General features: G+C 42.8%; 1 protein-coding gene across 16 annotated transcripts in view; it reads left to right on the top strand.

Moving 5' to 3' along the window:
* ZMIZ1 (zinc finger MIZ-type containing 1) overlaps positions 1–27,689 on the top strand; it is a 386,929-nt gene that overhangs the window by 340,729 nt on the left and 18,511 nt on the right. For 10 of the 16 annotated variants that reach the window (XM_081007653.1, XM_081007652.1, XM_081007642.1 and 7 more), the window contains 8 exons: positions 8,631–8,699; positions 13,004–13,118; positions 14,339–14,556; positions 16,879–17,077; positions 19,394–19,681; positions 20,796–20,978; positions 23,863–24,037; positions 25,631–25,817. In XM_081007653.1, the coding sequence (XP_080863779.1) occupies positions 8,631–8,699; positions 13,004–13,118; positions 14,339–14,556; positions 16,879–17,077; positions 19,394–19,681; positions 20,796–20,978; positions 23,863–24,037; positions 25,631–25,817 (1,434 nt within the window). The remainder of the gene's footprint in view (positions 1–8,630; positions 8,700–13,003; positions 13,119–14,338; positions 14,557–16,878; positions 17,078–19,393; positions 19,682–20,795; positions 20,979–23,862; positions 24,038–25,630; positions 25,818–27,689) is intronic. The other 6 variants (XM_081007654.1, XM_081007655.1, XM_081007657.1 and 3 more) reach the window with 6 other exon arrangements.

Here is a 27,689-nt window from a genome sequence, read left to right as displayed (position 1 = left end):
AGTCGCAGTTTGCTCTGGCTGTGATCTCCAGGCCATTTTCAAGGGCAGCATCACATTGAGTGGATGTGGATCTGGGAGATCAGATTCTTACTCTGCCAGGAAATTTCCTGAGTGACCCTGGACTAGTCACACACTTTGAGCCCATACCACCTTACAGGCTTGTTGTTAAGGATAAAAATTGATAGCTCCCATATATGTCACACTGAACTCATTGAAAGGACAGCACATGAAGCTGGTGAATATGTAAATAAATACAAATAGAAATAGAGATGTGATAATAGATTAATGTTGGAAAGAACTGATTCCAATAAAAAGTTAGTTACTGCAAATGATTAAGCTATTAAAATTAATCTAAAATAGATTAATCAGCATGGCATGGCTGGGTTTATGTAGGGGGGGCAAAAATGCTAAATAATAGTGTCTTGTCTCTTCTTTTCAAATGCTATTTTTGCTGTTCTTTGGGCATGCATACTAGCATACTAGCTGGATTTACAGACGCAAGTCCATCAAACCCTTCATTCATGCTGCCTGCTATACCTTCTCTGATTCACTCTCCCTGTAGATCATCCTTCAGTTCCCTGGTTTCTGTGCAGAGCTTTTTTCTTCTTCCTCTCTCTCTGGTTTTGGAGGCAAAAAGAAAAACAAAACAAAACCCAGAAGTGGAATCTGTTTCAGTAGCTCCTTTCCTGATTGTTGTAGCAATTGCTGACCTCCAGGCACTATGAATAAACAGCAAAGCTGGGAACAAAAGGATTCTTCTGGCTGCCATTATCTCACATTAACATAGCAGAGGCACTGCGGTGTGAACAATGCCATTCCCATTCACCGATAATCAGTGAGTTCCTGGGCGTTTGGATTACCAAGGCAACAGGCAATGGTAGAATACTGGGTGGGTGTCTTGGTTTGGTTTTTAAAATTATTGTTATCCTCATTATTGAAGGATCAACTGGATATAGAATCCTAAGGTATTTTGATAAGTGCAAGTAAAATTAATGCCTTGCTACTTAACGGGGTAAACAGAGAAATTTCCTTTGAATGCTGGCACATGGGTTGAATAAATCATGGATGAAACAGGGCTGGCTGATGCTGTGAAATGCAATAAAGATGAAATTGTGTATGTCAAGCTGCAAATGATTGTGAGGCATTTTTAGTGTCTTTGGAACACAGGTAACAGGTGGGATGTTAATAGCAGGTGGGATTTGCCGTAGGGGGGCTGTAGCAATGTGTGGATGTGTATAGTCTACCTGAATGCCGGAATTGAGTGCAACATTAGAATTTTTTTTTTTTGGAAGGGGGGGGCAGGTGATTCTATCCCATAATTTGAAAGTATGGTAATAAATAAATCCAATATCTGGGGTGCATTTTCTGTAACAACTCTCTTCCTTTCCAACGTAGTTTTATCATTTTCCTAGCATGCTGTGTATGTTTTTCTGTGTAGAGTTTACATGGGCACCAAGGGTTTATGGGGTTGGCCTCAGCTATACACTCTTGGCTGGGCTCTAAAGAGTTCTTTGGGGCACACTCAAGAACTTGGGCATGGCCAGTGGCAGATGACTTCTTTGGCTTTAAACAGCAGACACCTGTGCCATATCACAAACTGCTTTTGAAAGACCCTTTCAAAAGTGGAGACTGCTGTTTGAGAAACACAAGACCTTTGGTGCGTAGAACTAATTGTGCCGTTCTTTGGATCCCAACTGCTTTGCTTCCAAATCCAGAATCATTTAAACTGAGCTTCTAAATAAAGCTTCAATCTCTTTCCCTAATCTAAATTTAAGAGGGCCAGGTTCTGCCATCTGCTTGCATGATTTATAGCATCTTATTCTCCAAATGGATATACCAACAACCTCATTAGGTCAAGGTCTTTATTAGGGTCAACTAAAGTATCACAAAATGGTGAGAAACCTTTTGAGTTCTCCATAAAATCAGGCTGGATGTTAAGCAAAGAGGGGAGACAGATGGGGTTGGGGAGAAATAAGCTGCAGTGGTCACAGTGTTTAGACAATGTTTAGTAACCCGATTTCCAATGGAATGGTATACTCTTGCTTCAGTGCTCATACTTTTGCTTCATCATTGAAAACATTCTCTAATAGAAAGAGTTGGCAGACTTAGACCACGTCCACAACCCAGTTCATTTTGTTTTCATGGCTTTCCCCTAACTGTTAAGTTCCACATTATTGTTGAACTTTCACACAATGTAAAAGCCACTTTCGGAACTCTAGTTGAATATAGTGGAAGTTTAGTGCTTATTTCTGTGTTATTTGCTTCCAGAAAAAAAACACTGTGCAGATAATATGGAAAGGAGTCTTATATTCCACAATAGTTCCGGAAGTGAAATCTCCAATATAGTGCAGAGCTTAACAGTTAGGGAAACATCATGGTGGATTAAATTGTCATGGGAATGCAGCCTTAGTTTCTACTAGGTGCTCTGCAGGTTGCACCTAAGGATCATAATGTTTGCATTGGTTACAGTGAGTTTGTTCTTGGCTACAGCTTGTGATTAGTGAGGAGAGAGCTTAAGCACAAGCCCAGGTTTGAATGAGACCTCAACTTAGCATAGTGTAGGAGTAAAAAACACCAAGGGAGGAGTAATGTGGCTGTATACTGGGAGCAACCACATAGTTTGTCTGTCTGATGTGCAATGCGGAATTTGCTAACATGGCATACCTTAGCACATAAGTCAAACATGTGAGTATTTCATCATATACTGTGCTTAGGCTTTGTAGGTCTAAATATACCAAATCTGAGGCCAAGGGGGTGTATAGTTTTGAGCATTTTATGCAGTGGATAAAATATTGAACATGGTGAACCAAGAATCAAATACTTGCTCAACCATGAAGTATTATCTTACTACATTTTTATCCTACTTCCCCCTCCAAGGAGCTCAGAGTGATGTACATGATTACATATTTATTTTCACAGGTAGAGGCAGAGGCACAGGTATCATCTAGTGAGATTTATGGTTGAGTGATGATCTCCCTGGCCTAACTCTGTTATTGTACCCACGACACCACACCAGCTGGCCATCAGAATAGTGTTTGGCTTTTGACAACTCACTCTCTTACATCCTAGTCTCACCTCAGAAGGTTGCTGGGAGGATAACAGAGATAAGGGTTGTAAACAGCTTTAGGAATAGAACACTATAGAAATAATTCAGATTGGGACACAGAAGTCTCTATTATATGAAGATTAAACAAAGTACATGTAAGAGACATGTGAATGAGTTTTACAGAAACAATTTTATTTGCATATCTCTCACCTGCACATAGTAAAAAAAAAGAAATTCCTCTTTTCATTTCATTGATAGATATCCTAGACATACTCACTGCATTTATCTGCAAAGAATTGCCAGGTGTGCCTCCAGCATCCCCTTTACCAACAGCATCTTAGTAGCTCATTACTTGGCAACTTTCGGTTGGTCCTTCCAGAGTTGTTAAGTTTTTGCTTTTCTTTGGAGCCGTATATTAATGCAGTCAGAAGATACAATCTTGCCATGAGGCAAGGTGAAGCCACCATTTTGAGGGCCAGACTTGGAGCAACAGAAGGTATAATCTACCAGAGTAGTTATCCTCAGCATTTTCCATTTGTTTTGTTAAGGCTTGCACAAGATGCTCTGTGTGGGCACCAAAATGTCCCGGACTGACCCTGCAAATGCCCAGATAACCCACTGTGGGCTAGAACCAGTCCCATTGCCTTTCAGAAAGGCCTTTAAAAGGCCAATACCTCAGGACCATTGGTTCAAATGAACGAAGCCATGTGCTGCAGTGCAGCAGAAGACAACTTCCTCACCTCAGTCACTGCCTAAAGGAAAATTCTTCACTGCCCCCCTCCAAGTGTAAGAGTCTGACTCTAGGAATAGTCAAAAGGAATTCACCAATTGAATTCTCATGGAATTGTCATCCTGGAACTCTCCACTTCAGAAAGCAGGCAGGGCCCCAAAGGCACAACAAGGGCATGTCCACACATATATTTTACCCTACACTCTCTAGGCACAGACCCATGCGCCAGGGCAAAACAAAAATAAAAAGTGCTCAGACACAGACCTGCAAAGCCCAGACCTGTGGCTAGAAATGCAAAACAAAGCCAAGTGTGGATGAGCCCTTAGTCACAGTTCTCATCATGCACTATCTTAAGAGGCTGGCAGGTTTGGTTAAGATATACCTGTTTCTCTTTAGTGAACAGGAAGGTTAATGTCCTGTGACTTTTCCAGCGTATTGGGTCAAGTCCATGTTTCAGGCATGTGTAAGTGAGAGGAGAAGAAGAAGAAGAAGAGTTTGGATTTGATATCCCGCCTTTCACTCCCTTTAAGGAGTCTCAAAGCGGCTAACATTCTCCTTTCCCTTCCTCCCCCACAACAAACACTATGTGAGGTGAGTGGGGCTGAGAGACTTCAGAGAAGTGTGACTGGCCCAAGGTCACCCAGCAGCTGCATGTGGAGGAGCGGAGACGCGAACCCGGTTCCCCAGATTACGTGACTACCGCTCTTAACCACTACACCACACTGAGGTGCAATTCGCATCTCACAATCATGAGAAATCTATTGACCTGGTTACCATATATCGCAGTAAAAGAGGTCTGGTTTCATAGTTGCTCAGTGTACAGATAATTCTATCATTTCTTTCCTGAAGTCAGCTTACTCTTCCTCTGAAACTTTTGAGCACAGTTGGAATTTCTTAAAATGAATGTATGATGTACTAGTAGCAGGAACAGTTAAATGGTGCAGAAAAATTTAAATTAGCTTGCTTCTGGTATGTTGTAGTTCACTGCAGTTCATTTCTGAGGTGTATATGAAGAGCTTTTCAGAAGAGTCAGTATATGTTGCTTTATTATAAACGTGCAAGATGACCCGTAAATAATGAGAATGTTTGAAGGCTGCAGCATTTAAAATCTGAAGTTTTCAGATATGTAAATGGTGAAATGAACACAAGGAAGAGGGTGGTTTATTGAGTGCTGCTGTCATTCCTAGTAGGATTGGGCTCTTCCAACTGAAGGGTAATATAACAAATAATAATAATAATAAATCTTCCAAACGTAGTCTGTTACCTTACTTTTTCTCTCAGGTTGTGAGGTTTGTCTGCTGACTTTTTTATTATTTAAATATACATATATACACACACACACACACACACACACACACACACATATATATAATATGTTCTGTTTACAAGCAAAACATTTAAATAGCTACCTTTCTACCGGTAGGGCAGGGGCATGGGCGCAGCCAGGATTTTTGTTAGGGGGATGGGCAGAATCTCTTACTGGGGGACAGCTACCCTGCCCCCCTTGGCTATGCCCATGGGGGGCACAGGAAGGAAACAAGGTTGAAAGGGGGCCGTGGTCAGAAAAAGAATGGGAAACACTGTTTTAAAGTAGGCACATGGGGCCCAGCCCATTAAATGAAGCATGCTACCAAAAAATCTCATGTGGCTCTGCATGGCAGGGATGGATTTGGTTGTGATAAAGATGTTGTCTTGGGCAGCTTGCCCACGTTTCCTGATTTTCTCATTGAAGAACAGTTTGAAAAACACAGCAATAAAGAACCAAGCTTTTGAAGCTTTCAGTGGTTTTTAAAAGATGGAATCTTGACAAGTACAATTTTTTCTCAGTCCTGCAGCGGTAGTATGACTTGTCAAGCTGCATGCGCCAAAGTTTCCTCTTCTGCACAACTGGTACAGAGACAAGAGAAATGTCTTCTGTAGCATCTTGTCATCTAAGCCCCCGTTCTGGCATTATCCTGGCAGCAAGGAAGTTGCTGCTTTTCATGCTGCCCTAATAATGCCTGGAGCCCAAGGCAACCTGGGAGGAGTCAGGGATTCAGCTAGTTCCTACAGCAATGTTGCCTTCCTGGGAGCTGTAAGAAGGAGCTGCCTCATTGATTAGGATTCCCAGCATAAAAGGAGCAGTGCAAGGAGCCAATTCCAGAAGAGACTTTACATTTACCTCTTTGCAACAGGATGTACTACAGAGCACCCCAAGGTCCTCACCTGAGCTCAGTGAATTTGAGTAGGGTGAGGAAGGGACGTTTCTAGTAATTTATAAATTTTATTTAGACACAAAAGGGATGAGGGCAGTATTTAACCTCACAACAACCTTGTGAGAGGAGTTAGGCGAAGGAAAGGTGAGTCACCCACAGCTCATCATAGATTTGAACCCAAGTCTCTTGGGTCAAAGTTCAACACACTAAACAATACGCCACACTGGCTCTCCTCAAAGTTAGTTGGATTACAGTTAGTTTTATCTTATATTGGCAGGTTTCTTATAGTTCAATTCTTTAGAATGATTTTTTTTCAGTGTCAAGTCCCTGTTTAACACTCTATTTTTTTTTTAATGATATTTATTGGGATTTCAAAAACAAAAAATTACATAAAAGACAATGAAAAATATAGAAAATAAAATAAAAAAGAGAAAAAACATACAAAATGCAAAGTATATATAAAAAAAATATAGAAAGAACACTTAGAAACAAATTTATCCTTTCGTATCTTACATTTCATTTCCTTGCTTTCCTGACCTCCTCTCACCTCCCTTTTTTGTATTCCGCTTCAATTGGTTAATTCAGCAATTCCTTTCCCTCTTTGTTTTTGTCTTAGTCCTTTAACTTAATATATTATAGCTTTAAATTCTCACCTATTAACCAGCCATTTTTTCATAGACCTTTATGACATTGCTGATAGAACCACTTAATTTCATTCTGACAGCATTCTAACATTCATTAATTTTACAATTTTTCTGTAAATAGTCTTTAAATTTCTTCCAATCTTCTTCCACCGACTCTTCACCCTGGTCTCGGATTCTGCCAGTCATTTCCGCCAATTCCATATAGTCCATCACCTTCATCTGCCATTCTTCCAGAGTGGGTAGATCTTGTGTCTTCCCTGTTGAACACTCTAGTCTAGTGTGTCTGGTCTGGTCACAGTACACTGGTTTCAGTCAGTGGCATATGACGCATAAGGGAGAGATGTGGCTGGTGTCTTCTTCGGCTATACCTGGTATCCCCTGGCATGGGGATCAGGTCCACTCTAGTGCTCACTTTGTCCTCCACCTTTCCCCTGGCCTCCTTTCCTAGTTCTGTCTCTTTCCCCTAACCTCCCATCCTGCTTTCCCCCTATCAGGCTCTCACTTCGGAGACAGCGGCTGTAGCTCCCTGAGGCAGCCCATGCCTTGCACATGGTTCAGTCCCTGGCATTTCAAATTACAGATATTGGGTATCAAGGCTGTGGGAAACCCATTACTGAAACCCTGGGGAGCTGCTTTCAATGAGTAGTCAACAGTGGGCAAGATGAGCCAGTGGTATTAGGCAGATTTTCATGCTTATATGCTCAACTGGTCTGTCATACACATACACTCTAGTCCTCTGTGCTGTTTCTCACTTTGCTTCTGAGAAAGCCTCCAGTCTTCTTGGCATACCAGGCAGAGTGAGAACGATGGCACAATCACTTCACTGGGCCTTTCAGAATGCTCTGCACTCCAGCACATGCCTGCCTGAGCCAGCCTCTGGCACCAGCCCTCACAGTTATGGATTAACTCTACTCTCCAATTGTTTTACTACCTGCATTACTTGTTTCCCCATCAGAGCTGCTAAGTGGTTAATGTCCAGTGTTGTGACTCTGAGATTAATACTGTTTTTCACAGATGTCTTTAGATTCCTCGCGCATCAATTCACATAGTCTGCAAAAGTGTTTCCTTTGTGTCTTGGGGCAGAACTACATATTCTGGAAGCCGCCCAGAGTGGCTGGGGAAACCCAGGCAGATGGGCAGGTTATAAATAAAAAAAGTATTATTATGAGCAAGATGATAGGTATCCCCATGTCAAGTACTCTCCCTTTATACCTGTAACATGTAGAAATGATGGCCTTGTGTCATGGTTGCAGCATTCCGTGTCTTTCTTCACTCCCAGTCCATGCTATGGGCTGCTGCTGGCAGTGCTGGATTTAGGGTTGTGTGGGATGTTCCCCTGCGCAGGGCATGCAAAATGGCAACAACAGTTTATATGAGTACCTACTGAGAAGATCAATTTAAAAAGCAACTGCACCAAAAGTAATTACTGCGAAAATAATAAATATTGGGGGGGGGGGGAGGCGCCAAATGTTGCCCTTGCTCAGGACACCATATTACCAAAGTCTGCCCCTGCTGCTGTCAAACGCAGGGAGGGGCACATGATGATGCCATGACATGGGATAAGGAATATTATACGTTGCAGGGGAAAACTCAATGTGAATATGGTATTTTCAGAACAGCACCTCCACGTGTAGATACATATCAGACTGTAGCTTATTCTTTGTGTGTTAGTGAGTATGTAACAAAATATTAGCAATTTATCAAGCCTTGTGATTTGCTAATGTGCTCCTTTTCCTCTTTGGTGGTAAAGTAACGGAGGCTGATTAGATAATACTGCAATTTTCCTGTTTGAAAGCAAAAATAAGTTGGATGAAGTGAGGAAAGCCAAGAGTGAGTGAGTGAGTGAGTGAGTGAGTGCTTGCCTGCCCATTGTCTGGAGTAGCTATAAGCATAACTTAGCCCCAGGTCATAGATGACATCATTGTGAGGACCACATGCAAAACAGGGTAATCAATGTGCTTTGTTAGGGCTTTCAATTTTTATTCTGGACCTACACTTTCCCTTCTGATTCATAGGTGCATATGTGACGGCTGCCATCTTGACAGACCCCAGAGATTGAAACGGGGACCTCCAGAGCTGAAAGCGTGAGTCTCTACAGCTTGCGCTAAAGAGCCAGGCTCTGAAATAGGCTGTAAAAGACTCCCTTGTTCTCTGTGGATCAGCCACAGAAAGGGATAGTTCATATACTTAGATAGATTTACCCATAGCTATTCATCCCCAGGTTCTTTCCCTGCATTTAGTTCTTCAGGAACAGTTCTCTGCAGTGCTCTGTCCTTTGATAGCTCCCTCTTTGTACCACCAAATCCATGCTTCATGTTTCAATCCTAAGGAAGCTCACCAAAAGTTGCCTTTACTTCTTCACTGGCATTACCAGTGGGGCATGTGGGTAAACAGCACCAGAGCAAAAAGCTGCTCTCGGATCAAAGGTGTTTTCATAGCCAAGATGTGCCAATGTGAATAGGGAACAGTTACAGTGACTGTACACAAAGTCAGACAGAAATGTCCTAAGGACATTTCGGATAAGGTGGGGTAGTTGTTTAAGAATGGAGACTTGTGTCTTGCCCTCCCACTAAGCCCCAGGGGGAGAAACAATATTTTTACTTCACTTATCTTCACATAATACTTCTGTGATGAGATGGGTCACCATTATTTATGCTGTACACATAGAGAACTAAACCTGGGAAAGGGTTTTTTTAAGGCTATTCACTGAGTCTAGGGTTGCCTAGGGATTTGAACCCAGGTCTCCTGATTCCACCTTCCAGCCCATGACCACTGGAGTTTTCTTAGCTGATTTTGGGAAGTTTAAGGAGCTGTGCTTACCTGCAGTGCATCTTGTTAGCATGAGACCCCAGCAAACCGCCTAGCAGGTAATTGCAGGAGTGGGGTATGAAAGAACAGGACCACAGTAAATGTGGGCATTGTGAAGAGGGACTGCAGAATATGTGAAAGCATTACCCTACAGTGAAGCATATAGACACTAGACTGTTCTATAAAAGAATCAAGGAAACACCAGTTGCAGTAACACTTAAGAGACTCAGACTGATAGAATGCATTATGCTGCCAAATTAAATTTCCAAAGCCTAGGTGCCTCTTCTCAAAAAGCAGATTTGGAAGACAAAAGTTGTGTGTGGAAGTGGGGCTTCCATACCCTCAAACACCCTCTTCCATTCCCCATGCACCCCACTCCATTGTTTCCCCCCTTGCCAATATTCTAGACCAGTGGTTCCCAATTGGTGGTCCGCAGTCTGTAGGGGGTCCGTGGCACCATTCGCATGACAAAAGCTACTATAGAGGTATCAAAATTTGCAAAAGTAGGGGTTCCATGGCTTGGCTTCTGAAAAATGGGGGGGGGGCACAGAACTTAGCTAATTGGAAACCACTGTTCTAGACTCATGACTGAAACATGATGCTGACACTCCAGCTGAGAAAAAAATGGCAGGGAGAATTGCAGTGGGGAAGTAGCTGGCAGGGAAAGGATTAAGCACCTCTCCTCCTGCTTTCAAATCACCCCTTCAGTGGAGAAGCAGCAGCTAGGAGGCTGAAAAGTGAATTGGCTGTAACCTATGGTCCCAGACAATGAGGAAAACTAATGTCCCAGCTGACTGCAAGCAAATACTTTGTTTGCAGTTTCTTTAATTGTTTGATTTTAGTGCTTTACTGTGCTATTGATGGAAAGATTTTGCTACAATGTTTTCATAAAATCACACTGTGGTATAAAAACTAGTATCCCGATTCGTGGCACATTTACTTGATAGCTTTTACTAGATAGCAAGTTTCAGTATTCACAGTGCAACCTATTTCCATGTTGTGTGCAGTATTCCCTACGTAAAGCTTAGTCTGAGAATGAGGGTCTAAATAAAAGTGTTGACGGACTAACAGATTATTTTCAGTCCTTGGTGTCTCATGTAGCTTCATCATAGCAACACCTATTATAAGTCTCAGGTTGCATTAAAGTGGTTGTCTTCAACATTTTTGTTCACCTCTAGCCCCAATCTGCAACATGGAGCCCACATTTATGTTTTCTCTTTCTTTCCTTTTTCTTAAAAAAGAAAAGAAAAAATGATTGTGATGATGCCATTGGTACAATCCACTTCAGGTTACACAAGTTGAAAGCCAATGTCTTTATGCTTATTTAGGTTATAAAATTATCCACAATAGCATTGTCCTCCAAAGGAAAGTTAATGTTAAAACTTCCCCCATTGTTACTCTTGACAAGTCAGCCTGTTTTAAGTTTTGGAGGAAGCTAAACACCCTTTAAATTGTGTTTCTGTTCCCATTGCATCCCCTCCAGTCATGCACAATATCCATTTCAAAGGGATGCCCTCAAAATAAACATTTGCATTCTTAATTATGTATCATGGTTAAGAAGATGTTTCCGATCCAGTTTGTTTATTCCATTTGTATTGTTACTTTTATTTTTGTCCATTGCTCATTTTCAACAGGTAGGACCTGCTAGGTCAATTTTGATTGTGAGCTGTTGCCATGTTTAGATCCCCATGCTGTGTACAAAGAAATCTTAACTGCTGGTTTTCAATTATTACACGTACACTCTCATTTCCAAGCTTTATGTAACACACATTTTGAGTAGGAGTGTTTCCATTATCTGTAATAAACAGCCTCAAGTGCTCCAGCACTGGAAATCATAGCAACCAAAGTTAGCAGAATCGTACTTCAACAAAAAGATAGCTTGACTTTGTCCAGTGCCATAACCCCTGTATTTATTCATCACATTCATACCTGTCTTCAAAGGTTATTTAATTTATACATATTGGAAAGCTTGAAATTTTATATTTTACATTCCTATGTTAATGGCTTGCACCTATTTAAGTTTAAAAATATGATATGCATGTATGCCAATTAACGCAGAGCAGACGCACATCAAAGACCAAGCTGTAAGTTGCAGGTTTTGAGAATACAGTAAATAAATAATAATACATTTACAAGTGGATATAGTGCCTGCGGGCATGGCCTGTTCACATCTGCAGGTGCATGGAGGGTCCCAAGATAGCATCCTACAGCCCTGATTCCCTTTCCCATTTATGTGTGAACAGGCAGCATGATGAGATGTTAGGAGAATATTGGGCTTCTTATGTCCACCATCCAACTCTCTCTTGTGCCTGATACAAGAGGAGGGAGGTGAGAGACACGTGCAGGCCTCCTGTTCTCCTTGTTATCCCATCAGATTGACTGTGCACATGCCTGTAGATTTGGTGCTCCAGAAAGCTCTGTTGAGCTGCATTGGAATCAACCATACATCTAGGTCCTGCTTGTGATGCAAATGGATTGTGACATTTGTAGAGTTTTCTACCATATGTGATCAGTTACATAGCAAGGTCATGGGGATTTTTTTAGAGCATGTTGTTTATGTCTATATCAACCTAAGCTCACAGAAAGAGAGGCTAGATCTATTTAGCTGTATGCATGAGTTTATTTTATTGTGGGGGTGGGCAGATAATCCTGGCTATCATGTGTCACAAAATATGTAATGCTATTACATCAGGGTTTTATAGTAATAAAAGCTTTTATGCAGCGCTTTTCGAATGTCCAAAGTGCTTTGAATATATTTTATCTCAGCATACGTACAACAACCACTGTAAGGCAGGTCAGTGTTGTTTTCCCCAGATTGATGATTTGGGATGATGGACCAAAAGAGAGAAGACCCTTACCTAGTAAATTCATTGCAGATTTCCTGTTTCACAGCTGATTCTTAGTCTGTGTACCACAGTAGCTCTCATAGAACACTTAATAGGGGTTTTTGGGTGTGCTGCTTATGCAATGTGTGAGAGGATGCCCTCTGAATTCTAATTTTAGCTCATGTAGCAATTGCCGTTCCTTTAAAGGATTGCTGTGAGCCAGTGCAGGAAGAAAGAGCTGGAGTCTAGACCTGATTGAGCTGGGACAAGGGAGCTAAAGCCATGGTGGCTCAAGAGCTTAAAAATAAATGACATTGGCAAAGCAAATGTATCCAAGCATCCACTTTGCTTCATGTGTTGCTTCAGTTGCTAAAAATCCACTTTCGCAAATTTATTGCCATTTGCCACTTCTGCAGGTAGCATAGTTTCAAAAGTGAAACTCTTCATGCTTCAACTAATTTCATTGCCATTCACCTCCATAAGCATTGTCATATGCATTTGTGCTTCACTGTCAAACGTATTTCTTCCCTTCGCTGATGCAAAAGCAATTGCTCTCCTTGCAACCAAACAGAAGCTATTAACTTTGTAAATGTTATCACTGTCAGGCAGTTCACCAAGCTAGTGTATTGGCTGGGGAATGAAAATTAAAAGATTGCTCTTCCCACCCAGCCCAAGCACTCCTTTAAATTATAAAGTATGACTTTATATACTAGGTGTATCTCTTCTCCCCCCCCTCCCCATTTTCTTTTTTGCAGTGATGGGACTTTCCCGTATGATTCTGTTCCTTGGCAGCAAAACACCAATCAACCACCAGGCTCCCTTTCAGTGGTCACTACAGTATGGGGTGTGACTAACACCTCCCAGAGCCAGGTAAGCTTCAGTTTGTGGCTTCTCTCCTCGGTAACCATTCTTTGGATCAGATAAGGCAGAACTGCTGGATGCTGAAAAGAAAACAATTCCTGGGCCCTAGGAGGCTGGGGAGATTGTTTGGCTTGCACTAAGCCTACCAAGTTCACGTGTCCGAAATTTGTGCTTCTCCAAATCTTGTGACACACTGCTCCAATTCGTTGTAGGAAGTGCACACAGAGATGTGCATCTTTAACATAATGAAAATGCATTCTATGGGGAAATTGCTTGCAAAGATGCGTATATTAGACAAAGGAAAACTGCAAAGTGACTGGAAAAACCAGGCACTGTGTGAAACTGAAATTGAGAGATCCATCCATCTCTATTGTGCCTAAATTTGGCTTTCAAACAAGGTCTGTCTGCCCATAAGGCAGGCTGAGGCAGCTGCCTCGGGCAGCTTCCAGCAGTATCCCACCAAAATCTTGTGAGACCTCGTGTACTCTGTGAGATCTTGACCATCGTCATCGCTTTGTGGGTACTGCTGTGTGACCCTGGTAAAGGAGGCAGGGGCAGGGCAGGGCAGGGTGGCCCCTTCCTGTTTCACCTCAGGCAGCAAAAGGAGGCACACCCATGCTTTCAAAGGCAACAAGTCCTGTAGCCTTAGGATCTTTCAGTGCAGGTGTGGGCAGAAGGTAGACCACTGTCCACCAGGGGATTTCAAGTGGATATCCTAGTAATTGCTGGTTGATGGGATTTAAAAATAAACTAAAGCTGCACTAGGTGCATCTTGATCTTATTCTGCAACACATTCCTTACGTTCTGAAGCAACAGCGATCACTTAATGCCAATTCATTATATATTTAACCTTTGAGAGATCCTGAATTTGCATTCTTGCTTTGCAAATGTAAAACACATTAGTGGATCTCATGGAGATTCTAGACCACTGGATAGGTAGGGACTTGAGATAATAAGGGAGAGCAATAAGGGAAGGTGCCTTAGACAGAGTCAGGCCATTGGTCCATCTAGCCACAGCGGTGTTTCAAGATATCAGGCTCCCCACCCCCACCCCTGGTCCCTCCAAAGATCCTTTCTCTGGATCTGCCAGAGATTGAAGTTGCTACTGTCTGCACAAAAGCATACAACCTGACACAGAGTTACACCTCCTGTAACGGAATGAGTGCTGCTATCAGAGCTGTCAGAACTGTTCAGATGCCACTTCCATTTCTTCTTCTTCTTTCAACCAGGTGCTGGGAAATCCTATGGCAAATGCTAACAATCCTATGAACCCAGGAGGAAATCCCATGGCTTCTGGGATGACTACCAGCAATCCTGGCATGAATTCACCTCAGTTTGCTGGGCAACAACAGCAGTTCTCGGCCAAGGCAGGCTCCAATCAGCCGTACATACAACCGGGCATGTATGGGCGGCCCAACTACCCAGGGAGTGGAGGCTTTGGGGGAAGGTAAGGCTGGTTTGTGTAGAACAGAACCTGGCACTTCTCAGGCATGTAAGTAGGCAATGAATGGATGTATTTTAAGCAGGAGCATCTTAAATGACAAGGTCCTTTGCCATACAACACATGGACCACATACACATGTCTAAGAGGCATATCACGCTCCCTCCGCTCAGTAAGACATGCAAATAAAAACTCACCTGCTAGACCCAACCCAGCATTCTTTTCGCAGCAATTGTCAGTTGGATGCCTTTGGGAAGGGCACAAGCAGGACATGATGGTAATGAGCTTTTCTTGTTGCTTCCCCTAACATCCAGAATTGGGTGATACAGTGCCTTTGTAGATGGAGGATCCATTTAATTCTCACAGTTAATAGGCACCAATGGATTGAGTCTCTGTGAACTTGCCTGATCCATTCTTAAAGTCGGGGATAGGGAACCCAGGGCCCTCCAGACACTATGAGACTCTGATTCCCAGCAGCCCCAGCTGACATGGACAGTTGTCAGGGATTATGGGAGTTGTAGTCCAGGAATATAGAGGGCCACAGGTTCCCCAGCCCTGTTTAAAACCCACATTTAGTAGTGAATGCCATATTCATATAGATGCATACAGAGGAAACTCTTGGCAGTTAGCCTATTCAGCTGATACTTCATGCCTATGTTGAGTTGGGAGTGAGCATTGAGATCACATGTTTCTCTTGCCTACTCCTCACTGTGGGGAGGACCAACCACATTAATCTGAATATTTGATCTTCCTGGCCTTATGAAATAACAATCAAATTCTGTTTCACAAGGACATGGAGACTGCATATGGAAATAAAGTCTGGTGATTTCTGGTTTGGTTGCTCACTTATCATCCCAAGATGAGGAAAAGAACAGGCAAACCTGAGGGCCACTTCCAGTCTCTTAATCTGATCAGACCCCAAGAGACCCATACTATCATAAATCTGACATGCTAGAGAGATTATAGTCCTTCTATAATATGGTTATAAAATGGTTGTCTTACTGAAAGTTATGTAGTTATGGGGTCTTTGAACCTATATTATATATAATTATAAGATGGTTAGCTTACTGAAATTTCACTTTTCTTATTGTTCATCACCTTTGCAATAAGGGAATAAAAATCACAGTCCCAGCTTTAGGGCATTCTTGAAAAAAACAGTGAAAGAAGAGGGTGACATAAACATAGGAGCTGGAGCCTTAACAGTATAGTGTACGGTTAATGGATAATCATGCCTCAATTTTTTTTTCTGCTTACGCAAAAAGTCTGAAGGGGTTACAGTTAACTATGCCTAGTAAAGCTACATAGTTGCTTTAAAAAAAAAAAAGGCTGTCTAGACTCAGAGGGAAATTAATCACAGTAGCAGGAAATGATTTCCAAATGACTTAGGTCAATCAATTAACTCTAATAAACACCTAAAATAAAGTTTTAATTAACTCTGAAATTGTGACACAAACCACAGTTTAGCCATGATTAATATTTTGCTAAGCTAGGAGGAGAAGGATATTTATGGATACAAGTACAGCTGCTTTGCATGAGAGAATGATCTTTGAATGTGACTGAATCCGAGGCCCAACAATATTGTGCTTGCGTTCGAATTGTCACCACAGAAAATTCATCTGACAAAACATTGCATCGTTCAGAAACAATTCAGGCACGTCTCGTTGATTTATGTTTATGCAGACTGATGTTGTTATCAATCTATGTTGGCGCACCTAGACCTACCAAGTACCCCGACGTGCTGTCATTGCCCCCACTGAGGAGGGGAAGCCCTTCCTTCCTCCAGGTTGCCTGAAGATGTGGCGGTGGGGTGCCTGGTGAATTTTTCTGGAGCCACCACATTTCTGAGAAAATATGCAGATGGATAAAAGCAATTCCCTGCAAAAGTTCTCAGCGGACGGAAGTTACAGAATTCATGAAAGGGAACAAAAACAATCAGAAAGCTGGGACTGGGGTGGGTTTGGGAATTGAGCATGAATGTAAATAGTAGGTTTGCAGTGGATACTCTTGGGAGGGGAGAAGAGTAGAATTTGCAAAGGATTGCCACCTAGAATGAGGTGTGAGAATTAAAGTAGCAGAAGAAATCAGCAGAGAAGTATAAAGTGACTCAATTCTGTGGGGGGCAACAGTTCTATTTGAAAGCATCCAGAGTTATGCTGCAGTTGCAGAATTCCCTAAACTCTGTACGGGGATTATCAAATATTGGTATATATGTGTATCATCTCACTTTTATTCTGCACATCTCCCCCCCCCCCCCCGGTATTGTGTCTGTTATAGTCCCAAATGCAAGCTCGAACACTGATGCCTTTTAATTGCATTTCCCTCCTTTAGCTACCCAGGAGGCCCTAATAATCCTGCAGGAATGGGGATCCCACCCCACACCAGGCCGCCTGCTGATTTCACTCAACCAGCCGCTGCCGCCGCCGCTGCTGCAGTTGCAGCGGCGGCAGCTACAGCCACAGCTACTGCCACAGCAACAGTTGCAGCCCTTCAGGAAACACAGAACAAGGAAATGAATCAGTATGGACCGGTAAGAGAACCAGGCTACTCCCATCATGCATAGAGTCATTTCCCCTTTATTATGCTTTAGGTATAATTGGTAACTTCAAGTTACAAAAACTTGGTCCATTTTCTGGAATGTACTGCATATGCAAGAAGCAGGTGATTGCTGGATGGAAATGCTCCTTCGTTTTCTTTAATTCTTAAATACATTAATCACCCTTTCTGGGGAAAAAGGTGGACAAGTTAAATATACTGTCAGTAACAATTGGAACTATAAAGTCAAATAGAGGAAAAACCATAATTAATAAATGTGTAACAGATTAAAACCAAAGAAAGCAGTAAGAAACACCATAACTTTTAAAACCCAAGAGAAAACAACCAGACTTCTAGGAATGAGATGGCATAGAGGGGTTTCTGGGATGTTGGTTTTAGAGTTATAAATAAGGCTACCACAAAGAGCCGTGTTCTGAAGATTTTGCATCACAAAAGGAAGGAGTCTGAAGCAAAGCCCTCTCTAGATATCTCAAAGAATTAAAGGGGCAGAAATGTTCCTGAATATATATGTTGGTTATTATAGATGGCCTATCTTTGCTGCTAACACACCCAGCTTCTAGTTGCTCAGCCACTCTTTGAACCCAATGTTTTCTGCAGCTTCCTAGCTCACCACCAGGAACTTACATACTTGTAAACCTATGAAGCTCCCCTTTCTAGTGAAAAGAAAACATCACCATCTGTATCTTAAGTGTTAGACTCATTTAGGGTCTTGGAAGAGAGGCCTGAGAAATAAAAAGTTCATACCTAGATTAGAGCATGGTGCTGAAAATGCCAATGTTGCAGGTTTGATCCCTGTATGGGACAGCTGCATATTCCAGCATTGCAGGGGGGTGGACTAAATGATCCTCAGGGTCCCTTCCAACTCTATTATTCTATGATTCTATGATTAAGCAAGAAAGAGAAAGTCTCTTGTACAGTGGTGCCTCGCAAGACGAAATTAATCCGTTCCGCGAGTCTCTTCGTCTTGCGGTTTTTTCGTCTTGCGAAGCACGGCTATTAGCGGCTTAGCGGCTTTAAGAAAAAGGAAACAAACTCGCAAGAACTCGCAAGATGTTTCGTCTTGCGAAGCAAGCCCATAGGGAAATTCGTCTTGCGGAACGACTCAAAAAACAGAAAACTCTTTTGTCTTGCGCGTTTTTCGTCTTGCGAGGCATTCGTCTTGCGAGGCACCACTGTATACATTTGATGGCTGGCCTGAAGTTTTGCACCAGAGCTATGTTTTCTTTACCTTGGAGATTTTTTTCACCCTGTAAGCCAGTCTTAGACCTTTGCTCCTGAGCCCTTTGTTCTAAAATACAACCACCTGACCTATAAAAGAAGCAGTGGCATTTCTTCCCTTTCATCTCTAAACACATACATGAATAGAAGGGTTCAATGTCTTTTCTTGGAGACCATTCAAGTGTTGTGCACCGACAAAGAAGTCTTCGGAAGTTAGTGGTTTACTACATTAGATGAAGCAATTCAGTTTAAGAGAGTTTTGTTTACGTACCTCAAAATTTAGATTGTGTAGCCTTTAAAGCACTCAGCTGGTGAGTTGCTCTGTGACATCAGAGCAGCAAAGCCAATGACATCCAGAGAGCTGTGAAAACCTGCCAATGCAGAAGGACTATTAGGCAAAAGCATAAAGAGGTTCTGAAGGAGATGGAAAGAGACCTGAGGGAGGACTATCAATCAGATTTGGGCAACACAATTGTTGGAATAAGAGTGTGGGTCCTCTTATGGGATGACAATGGGTTAAACCACAGGATGCAGAGTGTAGGAGTAAATGGAGAAAAGTAAGAGGGGGTGATTCTCCAAGAATGGGGGAAGCTCAGTGATAGAGAACATGCTATGCATGCAGAATGTCTCAGGTTCTGCTCCCAAAACTTACCTCATGACTTTTTATCCCTTTATCCATTTTGAAAAACCTAACTATAGTAGGTAGTGGTGCGTTCCTTTATTTTTTATTATGTGGTACTTCAAAATAAACTCATAATAAGTGTACAACTTACACTTATTATGAGTTTATTTTAAAGTACCACAGAACAAAAAGTAGACGTATACAACATACTGCAGGCCACAACATGGAGTTCCCATGGCTCTGAGAAACTTACTAACCTTTGCATACTTTTTAGTCACTTTTAGAATTCCAGTTACACCTGCCGCAAGCAGAAATAGAGGCGGAGGAACCCACCGCCCTCCCCATTTGCTGATTTTAAAATGCGACATATCCCCGACTCCCTTCAACTTGGCTCCCCCTCCCATTTTAAATGCATGTCGCATTTTATTCTTTTTTCTTCTTCTGTTGAAGGTTTGTTCCTCTTTCCAGATGGGTCCAACTCAGGCTTACAACAGCCAGTTCATGAACCAGCCTGGCCCCCGTGGCCCGGCTTCCATGCCAGGCAGCATGAACCCTGCCAGTATGGGAGCGGGCATGACGCCTTCCAGTATGAGTGGGCCACCTATGGGCATGAACCAGCCCAGGCCGCCTGGAATGAATCCTTTCAACCACGGGCAAAGGATGCCACAGCAAGCCTACCCTGGCCCTCGTCCCCAGTCTTTGCCTATGCAGGCCATGAAGAGACCGTATCCAGGAGAGGTGAGTAGCAGCAGAGGCTTCTCCTGCTCTTATGCATGCTATACAGATGATGTGTTTCTGAAGGAGTGTGGCCAACCCCCGTCATTCAGCTTGGACACTGAGATCCAGCACTGAGGACCTTCTGGCAATTCCCTCACTGTGAGAAGTGAAGCTACAGGGAACCAGGTAGAGGGCCTTCTCGGTAGTGGCACCCACCGCCTGTGGAACGCCCTCCCGTCAGAGGTCAAGGAGATGAGTAACTACATAACCTTTAGAAGACATCTGAAGGCAGCCCTATATAGGGAGGCCTTTTAACATGTAATGTTTTATTATGTTTATATATATATGTTGGAAGCCACCCAGAGTTAGATGGGCAGCGTTCAAATATTATTATTATTAGTAGTAGTAGTATTTCATTATATGGATGATAGATAATTTGCAAAAAAACTCACACATGGTTTATGCACCAGTCACTGAAATTTAATACATGGCTGGATGTGTGTTGATGGTAATTTCATTTACTCTGTGAGGCATACAACTCCACAGCGATATATATGGTTATATATTTTAGGTCTCCAGACTGTGCACTGCTATTAAGATTTATATGTGCTTTATACTGCCCTTCCTGAAAATCAGTGTTTTTGTGGTGCTGTAAAATATATAATTGATGGTGAGTAAATTATGCCTCATCATTTATAATAGGAACAGTCCACATCAGAGTTAAGCACTTTTAAGTCCCATTGAATTCAGTGAGAGAAATTTGAGGAAGTTTTACAGTATTGTGGGCATAAACTGGACTTTAAAGTGCTCCGCTTTGACTGGATTTTATCCCATTTTTATAAATGAATGTTTCTTTTAAGCCCTACACTTAAAACCATCAGAAACATCACTTTCTTGGCCTGAGCACTCCAATTGGGCTGATGGGACTTGCTAATATTCAGCAGAGCCTGGCAATTAAACAATTTAGGTTTTTAATTACCACACTAACATTTGAAAGTGTCAGCCAAGGTATAATGAAGTCAAACCATTTGCTTGTGATCATTTTTGTTTGAAGTCAATTCTACTACATAGGGAGATCAGTTGCATTCAGCTGGAGGTGCACTTTCTAATTTGCCTTCCCTTTTTTACACAATAGCCAAACTATGGAAACCAGCAGTATGGACCAAATAGCCAGTTTCCATCCCAGCCTGGTCAGTACCCTGCTCCCAACCCTCCCAGACCCCTGACATCTCCCAACTACCCTGGACAAAGGATGCCAAACCAGCAAAACACAGGGCAATATCCTCCTCCAACGGTCAACATGGGACAGTATTACAAGGTGAGAGTGATCCTTCATTGATCTCCATCTCTTAGGAATTAATCGGAGTTCACAAGCTCCATTCTGAAATCTGTAAATAAGTATAGTTGACTATTTGGAGCTATATTCAACTAGATTTTACTTAAAACTAGACCCACTGAAATTAATGAACACGACTGAGGGCCATTAATTTAAATGGGCCTACTCTGAGTAAATCTTAGTTGAATAACACCCAAACAATCAGACTGCAGAAGGCTCTAGGACCCTGCAAGAGCCTGGTGTTTCCTTCCCAAAGTCTGGTGCCTCGCCTTCCTGGCTTTGGGAAGTCAGTGCAAGGGCTGGAGGGGAGGCGTTCCCTCCCCCCCCCCCGGCGTATGTGTGTGGTCTGCGGTTTCCCTGTCCATGTACTCTTGTGGCCTACTTGGTATGAAAAGCTGGGCCACCCTGAAATGTAGTAAGTTCCTGTTGACTTAAGTTTGTATCTCTTTTTCTCAAGTTTCATAAAACAACTGTTGCTTATCTGTATATTTGCCAGCATTGTTTGTATATCTGTGAGATTAAGAAATGGAGTGATACTATCACAATTATCTGTCAAGTTTCCATGTCTTATAACACTTCTAAAACAGTAAGGACAACAGTAGCCATAGTGTAAAATGCACCAGCCCAGTGATGTTGAACCATTTCTCCACTTCTCTCTGCCATGTACTACAGTGTGGATGGATGTGATGACATGGTTCTGTATATGGGATGATGGAGCATCAAAGCTGTCTGGGAGTCATGATGAATCAAAGATAATTCCTGGGCAATGCAATGCTGTTCTTCCAAGTTCCTTCTGGTGCTTCATTGACCATTATGAGCAGATGGTTTGCTACCAAAGGACCTCCATCTCCACTGGTTGTTTCTGCCCCACCAGCAATTACTATCAACATTCCTCATGAACATACGAGCACCCCATGCAAATGTCCCTATTTTCATGCAGAATGTTGGAGGGTAAAGCAAAGTTGACCATCCTTCCTCTCTCTGGATGCTGCTGGACTCCCAAAACAATTTCCCCAAATATAAGGCATTCATGTATGTTATACAGACTCATGATATATGCACTTTTCTACACATTACTTGCCTGGAGAACTGCATTTCAAAATTCAGAGGCATGCAAATTTTGAAGGATGCCCCTGTTCCAGTCCTGACATTGTTTCTGAAAGGGTGAATTGGGAAACTTCACTTTTAAATGGAAACTGAACTAAATTTCTCCCCCTTTCTAGTCAGGGATGGTGCAAGTTGTTGTCTTGCAACATCTGCAAGGCCTCAGGTTAGCACCCCCTGGCCGAAAGCATTCCCCTTTCTGAGGTGTAAAACATGCAAAAGAGTACCAGGATGACTCCTGAGAGGCATTGCTTCCATCCAACTAACTGTGGCTTAGGGGAAACCAGTTTTCCTTCCACCACTTGTATGGTATCAGCATACACCAGTGGTGCCCAAACATTTTTCAAAGAGGGCCAAATGTGATGAAGTGAAAGTTGTAGAGCTTTTTTTAGGATTGAAGTTGTTGAACTTTGTTTAGGGTTTAAGTTGTTGAGCTTTTTACAATGCTGAGCCACTGAGAATCTGAGAGACCACTGACCATAGAACCACAAGTTATAAGGAGCAAGGAGTCAATAAAACATTCACTCCATACGGAGTTATTTCCTTCCAGCTTTGTTTTGTGTAGTGCATGTGTTTCCACACCCACATCACTGGACGATGGTGGCAGGAGTGAGGAAACAGTATAATAAGGTCAAAGTGTGCAGTAATTTGTAACTAAACTTGTAAGAGAGAGGCAGGGCTGCGGTTTCTCTCATTGGGTAATGAAGGTAATCACCAAGGGGTATGGCTCCACCTTGTGGTCAAAGGTACAAAAGATTAACTGAGGGCTGGCTCTCCTGGAATCCACCAGCTTGTTTTCCTGCCCACTTGGAAGCAATTCTTTGTCTATTGGCTCCCCACTCTCCTCAGGACATTTTTCCCAGTTGGTATGCTTCTTTGGACTGTAATAGCTTTGTTGCGTTGGATTCTATGATGGGTTTGATGGACGTACTTTCTGAGACAATGAGTTTCTTACCTTTGCCTCTGTTCGACTGTGGGTGTCTGCCATTTTAACAGCTGCCACCTTCTATGTTCTCATTTGTGTGTTATTCCCTTGAGTGCTGCCATCCTTTCCTCAGAGTCCTCCTTGTGAGTTTCTTCGTGAGCTCCTTCCCTCTTTGAACAGCAGAATCTCCTTCCATTTTAAAAATGCTGACTTTTTTGTGTTTCCATTTCTTTGCTTTGTTGCAAGACTCTGCCTCAGCTTATCAGGACTTTGTGGTTATAATTCCACTCACCAGACTTCTGTTTCTATTTCCCCTCAGTGTGTTCCTGTTTTTCACCGTTTTGGAGGCCCGCTTCTTAACTGTTTTGCGGTTGTTACTTATAGAAAATGTAATTGTGTGATTACGGTGACATTTCGAGCAATAGCTTTCTCAGCTTGACAAGAGCTGCCAGGAAGTCCTAATGTTCTCAAATTATAGATCTCCCTGTGTTAGGCTTGCATAGCTTAATCCACCAAGCAAAGTGCGCTCATCAGCTTTGTATTGTGGCCAGCCAGAAGCTGTTGCTTCTTCCTATTTTAAATGTAGGCACTATAGTATCCCAGGCAGGCAGCAAAATAGGGTGTTGATTAAGTCCCTGGTTGGCTGCCACATATGGCTGGTGGGCTTCATTTGACATGGTGGATCAAGAGTTGTACAGACCTTCCCTGTGTCATTGCGTGTTGTGTTAATACTTCTATGTTCGCATCACCTGGTGTTTTAGTTCACATTCCACTGCTGTAGGGCATTTGCAATAATTTTCTTCTCTTCTCTTTTCAATTGCAATTACCATTTTGCAGCCATCAAGGCCTGTTCCTGTGGCGAATTACCCTCACTCCCCTGTTCCAGGAAACCCCACGCCACCTATGACTCCAGGGAGCAATATTCCTCCATACCTGTCCCCTAATCAAGATGTCAAACCGCCATTCCCACCTGACATTAAACCAAATATCAATGCTTTACCACCACCTCCAAGTAAGTAAAAAATGAAGCTTCCTCAACGTTTTTCCCAAAACCCTGCTTTCTCCTTTCCACAAACTGCATGTCACAGAAACTTTGCTTGGTAAATACCAGCCTGCTTGCTGCCTTCTAGCCAGAAATGTTGATTGCCCATTGATACATGGGGTGACCGGCAGCCTTACGAAAGGTTTACTAAATAGAAGAAAACATAAATGCTTCAGTTTTTGGCATATTTGTCTGGAAGCAAGTCTAATCAAAATCAGTAGAACTTATTTCTGGATAAAAGTAGATAGAATCAGGCTGAAGTTGTCATAATGGAGGAAGAGATCTGCAGTGTACAGCAATGGGAAATGGAGGGTGGATTCCGCCCCCCTTATAAATATATTCCTTTATTTGCCTTATTTAAAGTCTCCTTGGGTGATACTAGGCCAGGTTCTCAAGTGCTCTCTCTCACTCCTGCCACTATAGGAAGACGTACACAGCCACACTAGGCAGTCCCACAGTTGTGCCAATGCAGGATCTCCCCTGACCTTGGGGGATCCCATATTCAAGTAACTGTAGGATCTTGGCTGTTTGGCTGCAAGGTGCAAGCCACTCTGCCAAGCGACAATCCTGAAGGAATGTAACGTCCAAAGAGCCTCTTAAAACACTATTTTCATTTGTATTCTCGCGGTATTTGTTACCTAAGAGTTTGACTGTTGCTGCATATTTACAAATCTCTATACAGTGGTACCTCTAGTTGTGGACTTAATCCATTTCAGGGTGCCGTTCGTACCCCGAAAAGTCCACAACTAGAGTCCCTTTTCTGCACATGTGCGCTGCGCGATCAAGCACTTCTGCGCATGCGCGCGTAGCTGCGTTTGTAAGCTGAAAGTCCGTAACAAGAGCGGAACGCAACTAGAGGTACCACTGTAGTCATATGGGCTGGAAAACTAGATTTATCATTCAACATGAAAGCAGAAGATCTTGGGGTTCAAAGCCAAAACCCGTGGGACTGTGATAAAATTCTCTGAGGCCCAGGGGCAACAAGCTGCTCATCCTCGGAGTCACTAGGACATTACTTCTTTCTTCCCCATCCCTGTGCACAGTGAACTCAAACCTGTAAACTTTCTTCTCTGCCCTATACAAAAGCAAGTTCTGTATCTCAAGGCAGGGAAGTGACTGAGAGCCTGCATGGTGTAATAGATAAGAACTACGGCTGGGGAAACCAGTGAGTCTCAGTGTTCACTGGGTGACTTTTGGCCAGTCATAGTGTCCCAGTCTAACCTTCCCCACAGGGTTGCTCTGGGCAGTGGAGCAGAGGGAATATAACAGGATTATTCTGATGATGAAAGCGGGGGGGGGGGGGCAGGTTTGCAGTTATTAGCAAAGGATGGGTAAAGTCAGATATAGCAGATTCTCAAACACAGAACTCCCAACTTGAGCATTGCATTATAGGCATGGTGAGGAGTCCAGAGGGGCAAGGCTGGTGCGGGTGAGCCCAGTCTCACTGCATGCATGTGCGTGGAAGGGTGATGCCAGAATAGGCCGTAAGATCAGCCCAGCAAAAGATCAGTGAGCCGTGTCATATTGTCCAGTATAAATATATGCGTTGTTATCGCACTGCAGATGCTAAAGGGAAAGTTCACGCTTTCTCTCCCTCTTCGATCCCAGCCAACCATAACGATGAACTGCGCTTGACGTTCCCTGTGAGAGACGGGGTCGTATTAGAGCCCTTCCGGCTGGAACACAATTTGGCGGTCAGCAACCATGTCTTTCACCTACGGCCCACGGTGCATCAGACGCTAATGTGGAGGTAGGTTTGTGAAGTGGCGCGGGGCAGACCTTGAAGGCTCGAGAACAAAATAGCAGGCGAGATGCTCTCTTCCTTTGGTGGCTGGGGGGGCTGTAACCTATTTTGCCTTGGGAAGTAGGGTCACATTCTGACATCCAGACTGCATTAAATCAGTGGTTCGGAAGCATGTACACACCTCCTTCAGAAATCTAACAGACAACAATACAACCTTTAAGACAAGTCCTGGCTCTCTCCCTTTGCTGAGAACAGGTGAAAGAAGATTGGTGGAGATGTTTCCTAAAATTGAAGTATTTGGCTTCTAGCTGATTCTGCTATAGCAGCAGGATTTTATTATGACTTTATGCATCGTGCAACTTTTCTCTTGGAAATAATTTATGCCAATATAAAATTGTGTTTAATTCTCTTGTGAGGACATAAAAAATTAAGAATTTAAGTTGACGGTGGTGGTTCACTCATCTATTGTTCAGAGAGAGAGCGCACACATCCATCTTCTTAGCTTGCACAAGTTATCCAGGCAGCACAGAACACCATGGAAGGAATTTTATTGCTTTAATCTTAATATTGCACATATATTAACAGCCACCATAGTAGCAGGCAGACCAGGAACCCAAGCGTTAGGATTTTGAGTGTCTTAGAGTAGCTCCACACTTTGTGGCAACCAGATTTGCTTTGGATAAACATGAAGTATTAATGACATACATACCTTGGGGAGGGGGGACACACCTCAAAGCCTTTTAACAAAAAATAAAAACAAAACCCCACCCCAGCATAATAGCCTAAAAATATAGCACAGCACCGTTACACCAGTCTTATCAAAATCTGGCTCTCAAAAATAAAAAGTCTGGGAAAATAAGATGGTCTTAGCTTCCAGCACAAGCTGCAGCAGTGTTGCCTGGTAAGCCGCCATGGAGAGGCTGTTCCATAATTACACACCAGCTGTCATAGTGGCAAGAGATATGAGTGACATGAAACCGTAGCTGAGACTGTCTTTATTATGTTTACTATTGTTTTGTTTGTTGTGTTTTCTTTGGTCACTTTACCATACACAGCAATACTCAAAGCAGCTCACAATGGTAAGACAAAAACAGTCCAGTAGATATAATTTATAAGTATGCCAAATACTGTTAAAACGTTTAATAAATAACAGCATATATTTAATTCAGTTATTTATAGCCTGCTCTTCACTCAAAGGTCCCATTCTAGCCAGCTAACTAAACAACATTCCACCCATTATATTTCCATAAACATATAAAAAAAAATACTTCCTGGCTCCCTAGTTCAAGTTGCTTTTCTTATGTTTATACAAGCACCATATGGCTGAGATCTGATTGGAATTTGCTCTTGTGGAAAACCCCCAACCCAATACACCTTTGGCTCTCCAGCCCAGCCTTTCAGGGACTATGGATTTGTTATGCTTGCCAAACATATGTTCTCTGGGGAGCCAAATGTATGATGGGGCCCACTGGCAATGTGTGCAGGACACACTGTCACCACTGTGTGGCAGCCAAGTGGGGAGAACAACCCTTGATGAAGGCGCAGATGGGCCAGATCTGCAACTGGCTTTATAGCGGCTCGTAGCCACTAGCATGGATCCAAAACCAACACTGATCGGCTGTGCTTCTGCACAAGTCACAGTAGGTGTTTGGCTCACAATCTCCCTCATCCCATCAGGTGTAACCAGGAGGACTTCAGAAACTTCTCCTTTCTGATTCCTTTAAGTGCAGCTTATCATTTTGTCCAAACCAGGTTATTAAGCTGGCTTGTTTCAGTACCACAAGCCCCAGTTTGGTTGCAACAAGCTGCATTTAAGAGCAGCAGAAAGCAAAAGCTTCCAAAGGCCTCCTGGCTGTGCCAGAATTTGGGAATCACAGA

Source organism: Podarcis pityusensis (assembly GCF_964106645.2).
Source record: "Podarcis pityusensis genome assembly, chromosome: 5".
In the NCBI taxonomy this organism is placed as follows: domain Eukaryota; kingdom Metazoa; phylum Chordata; class Lepidosauria; order Squamata; family Lacertidae; genus Podarcis; species Podarcis pityusensis.
This window is presented reverse-complemented; position numbering and strand designations above follow the sequence as displayed.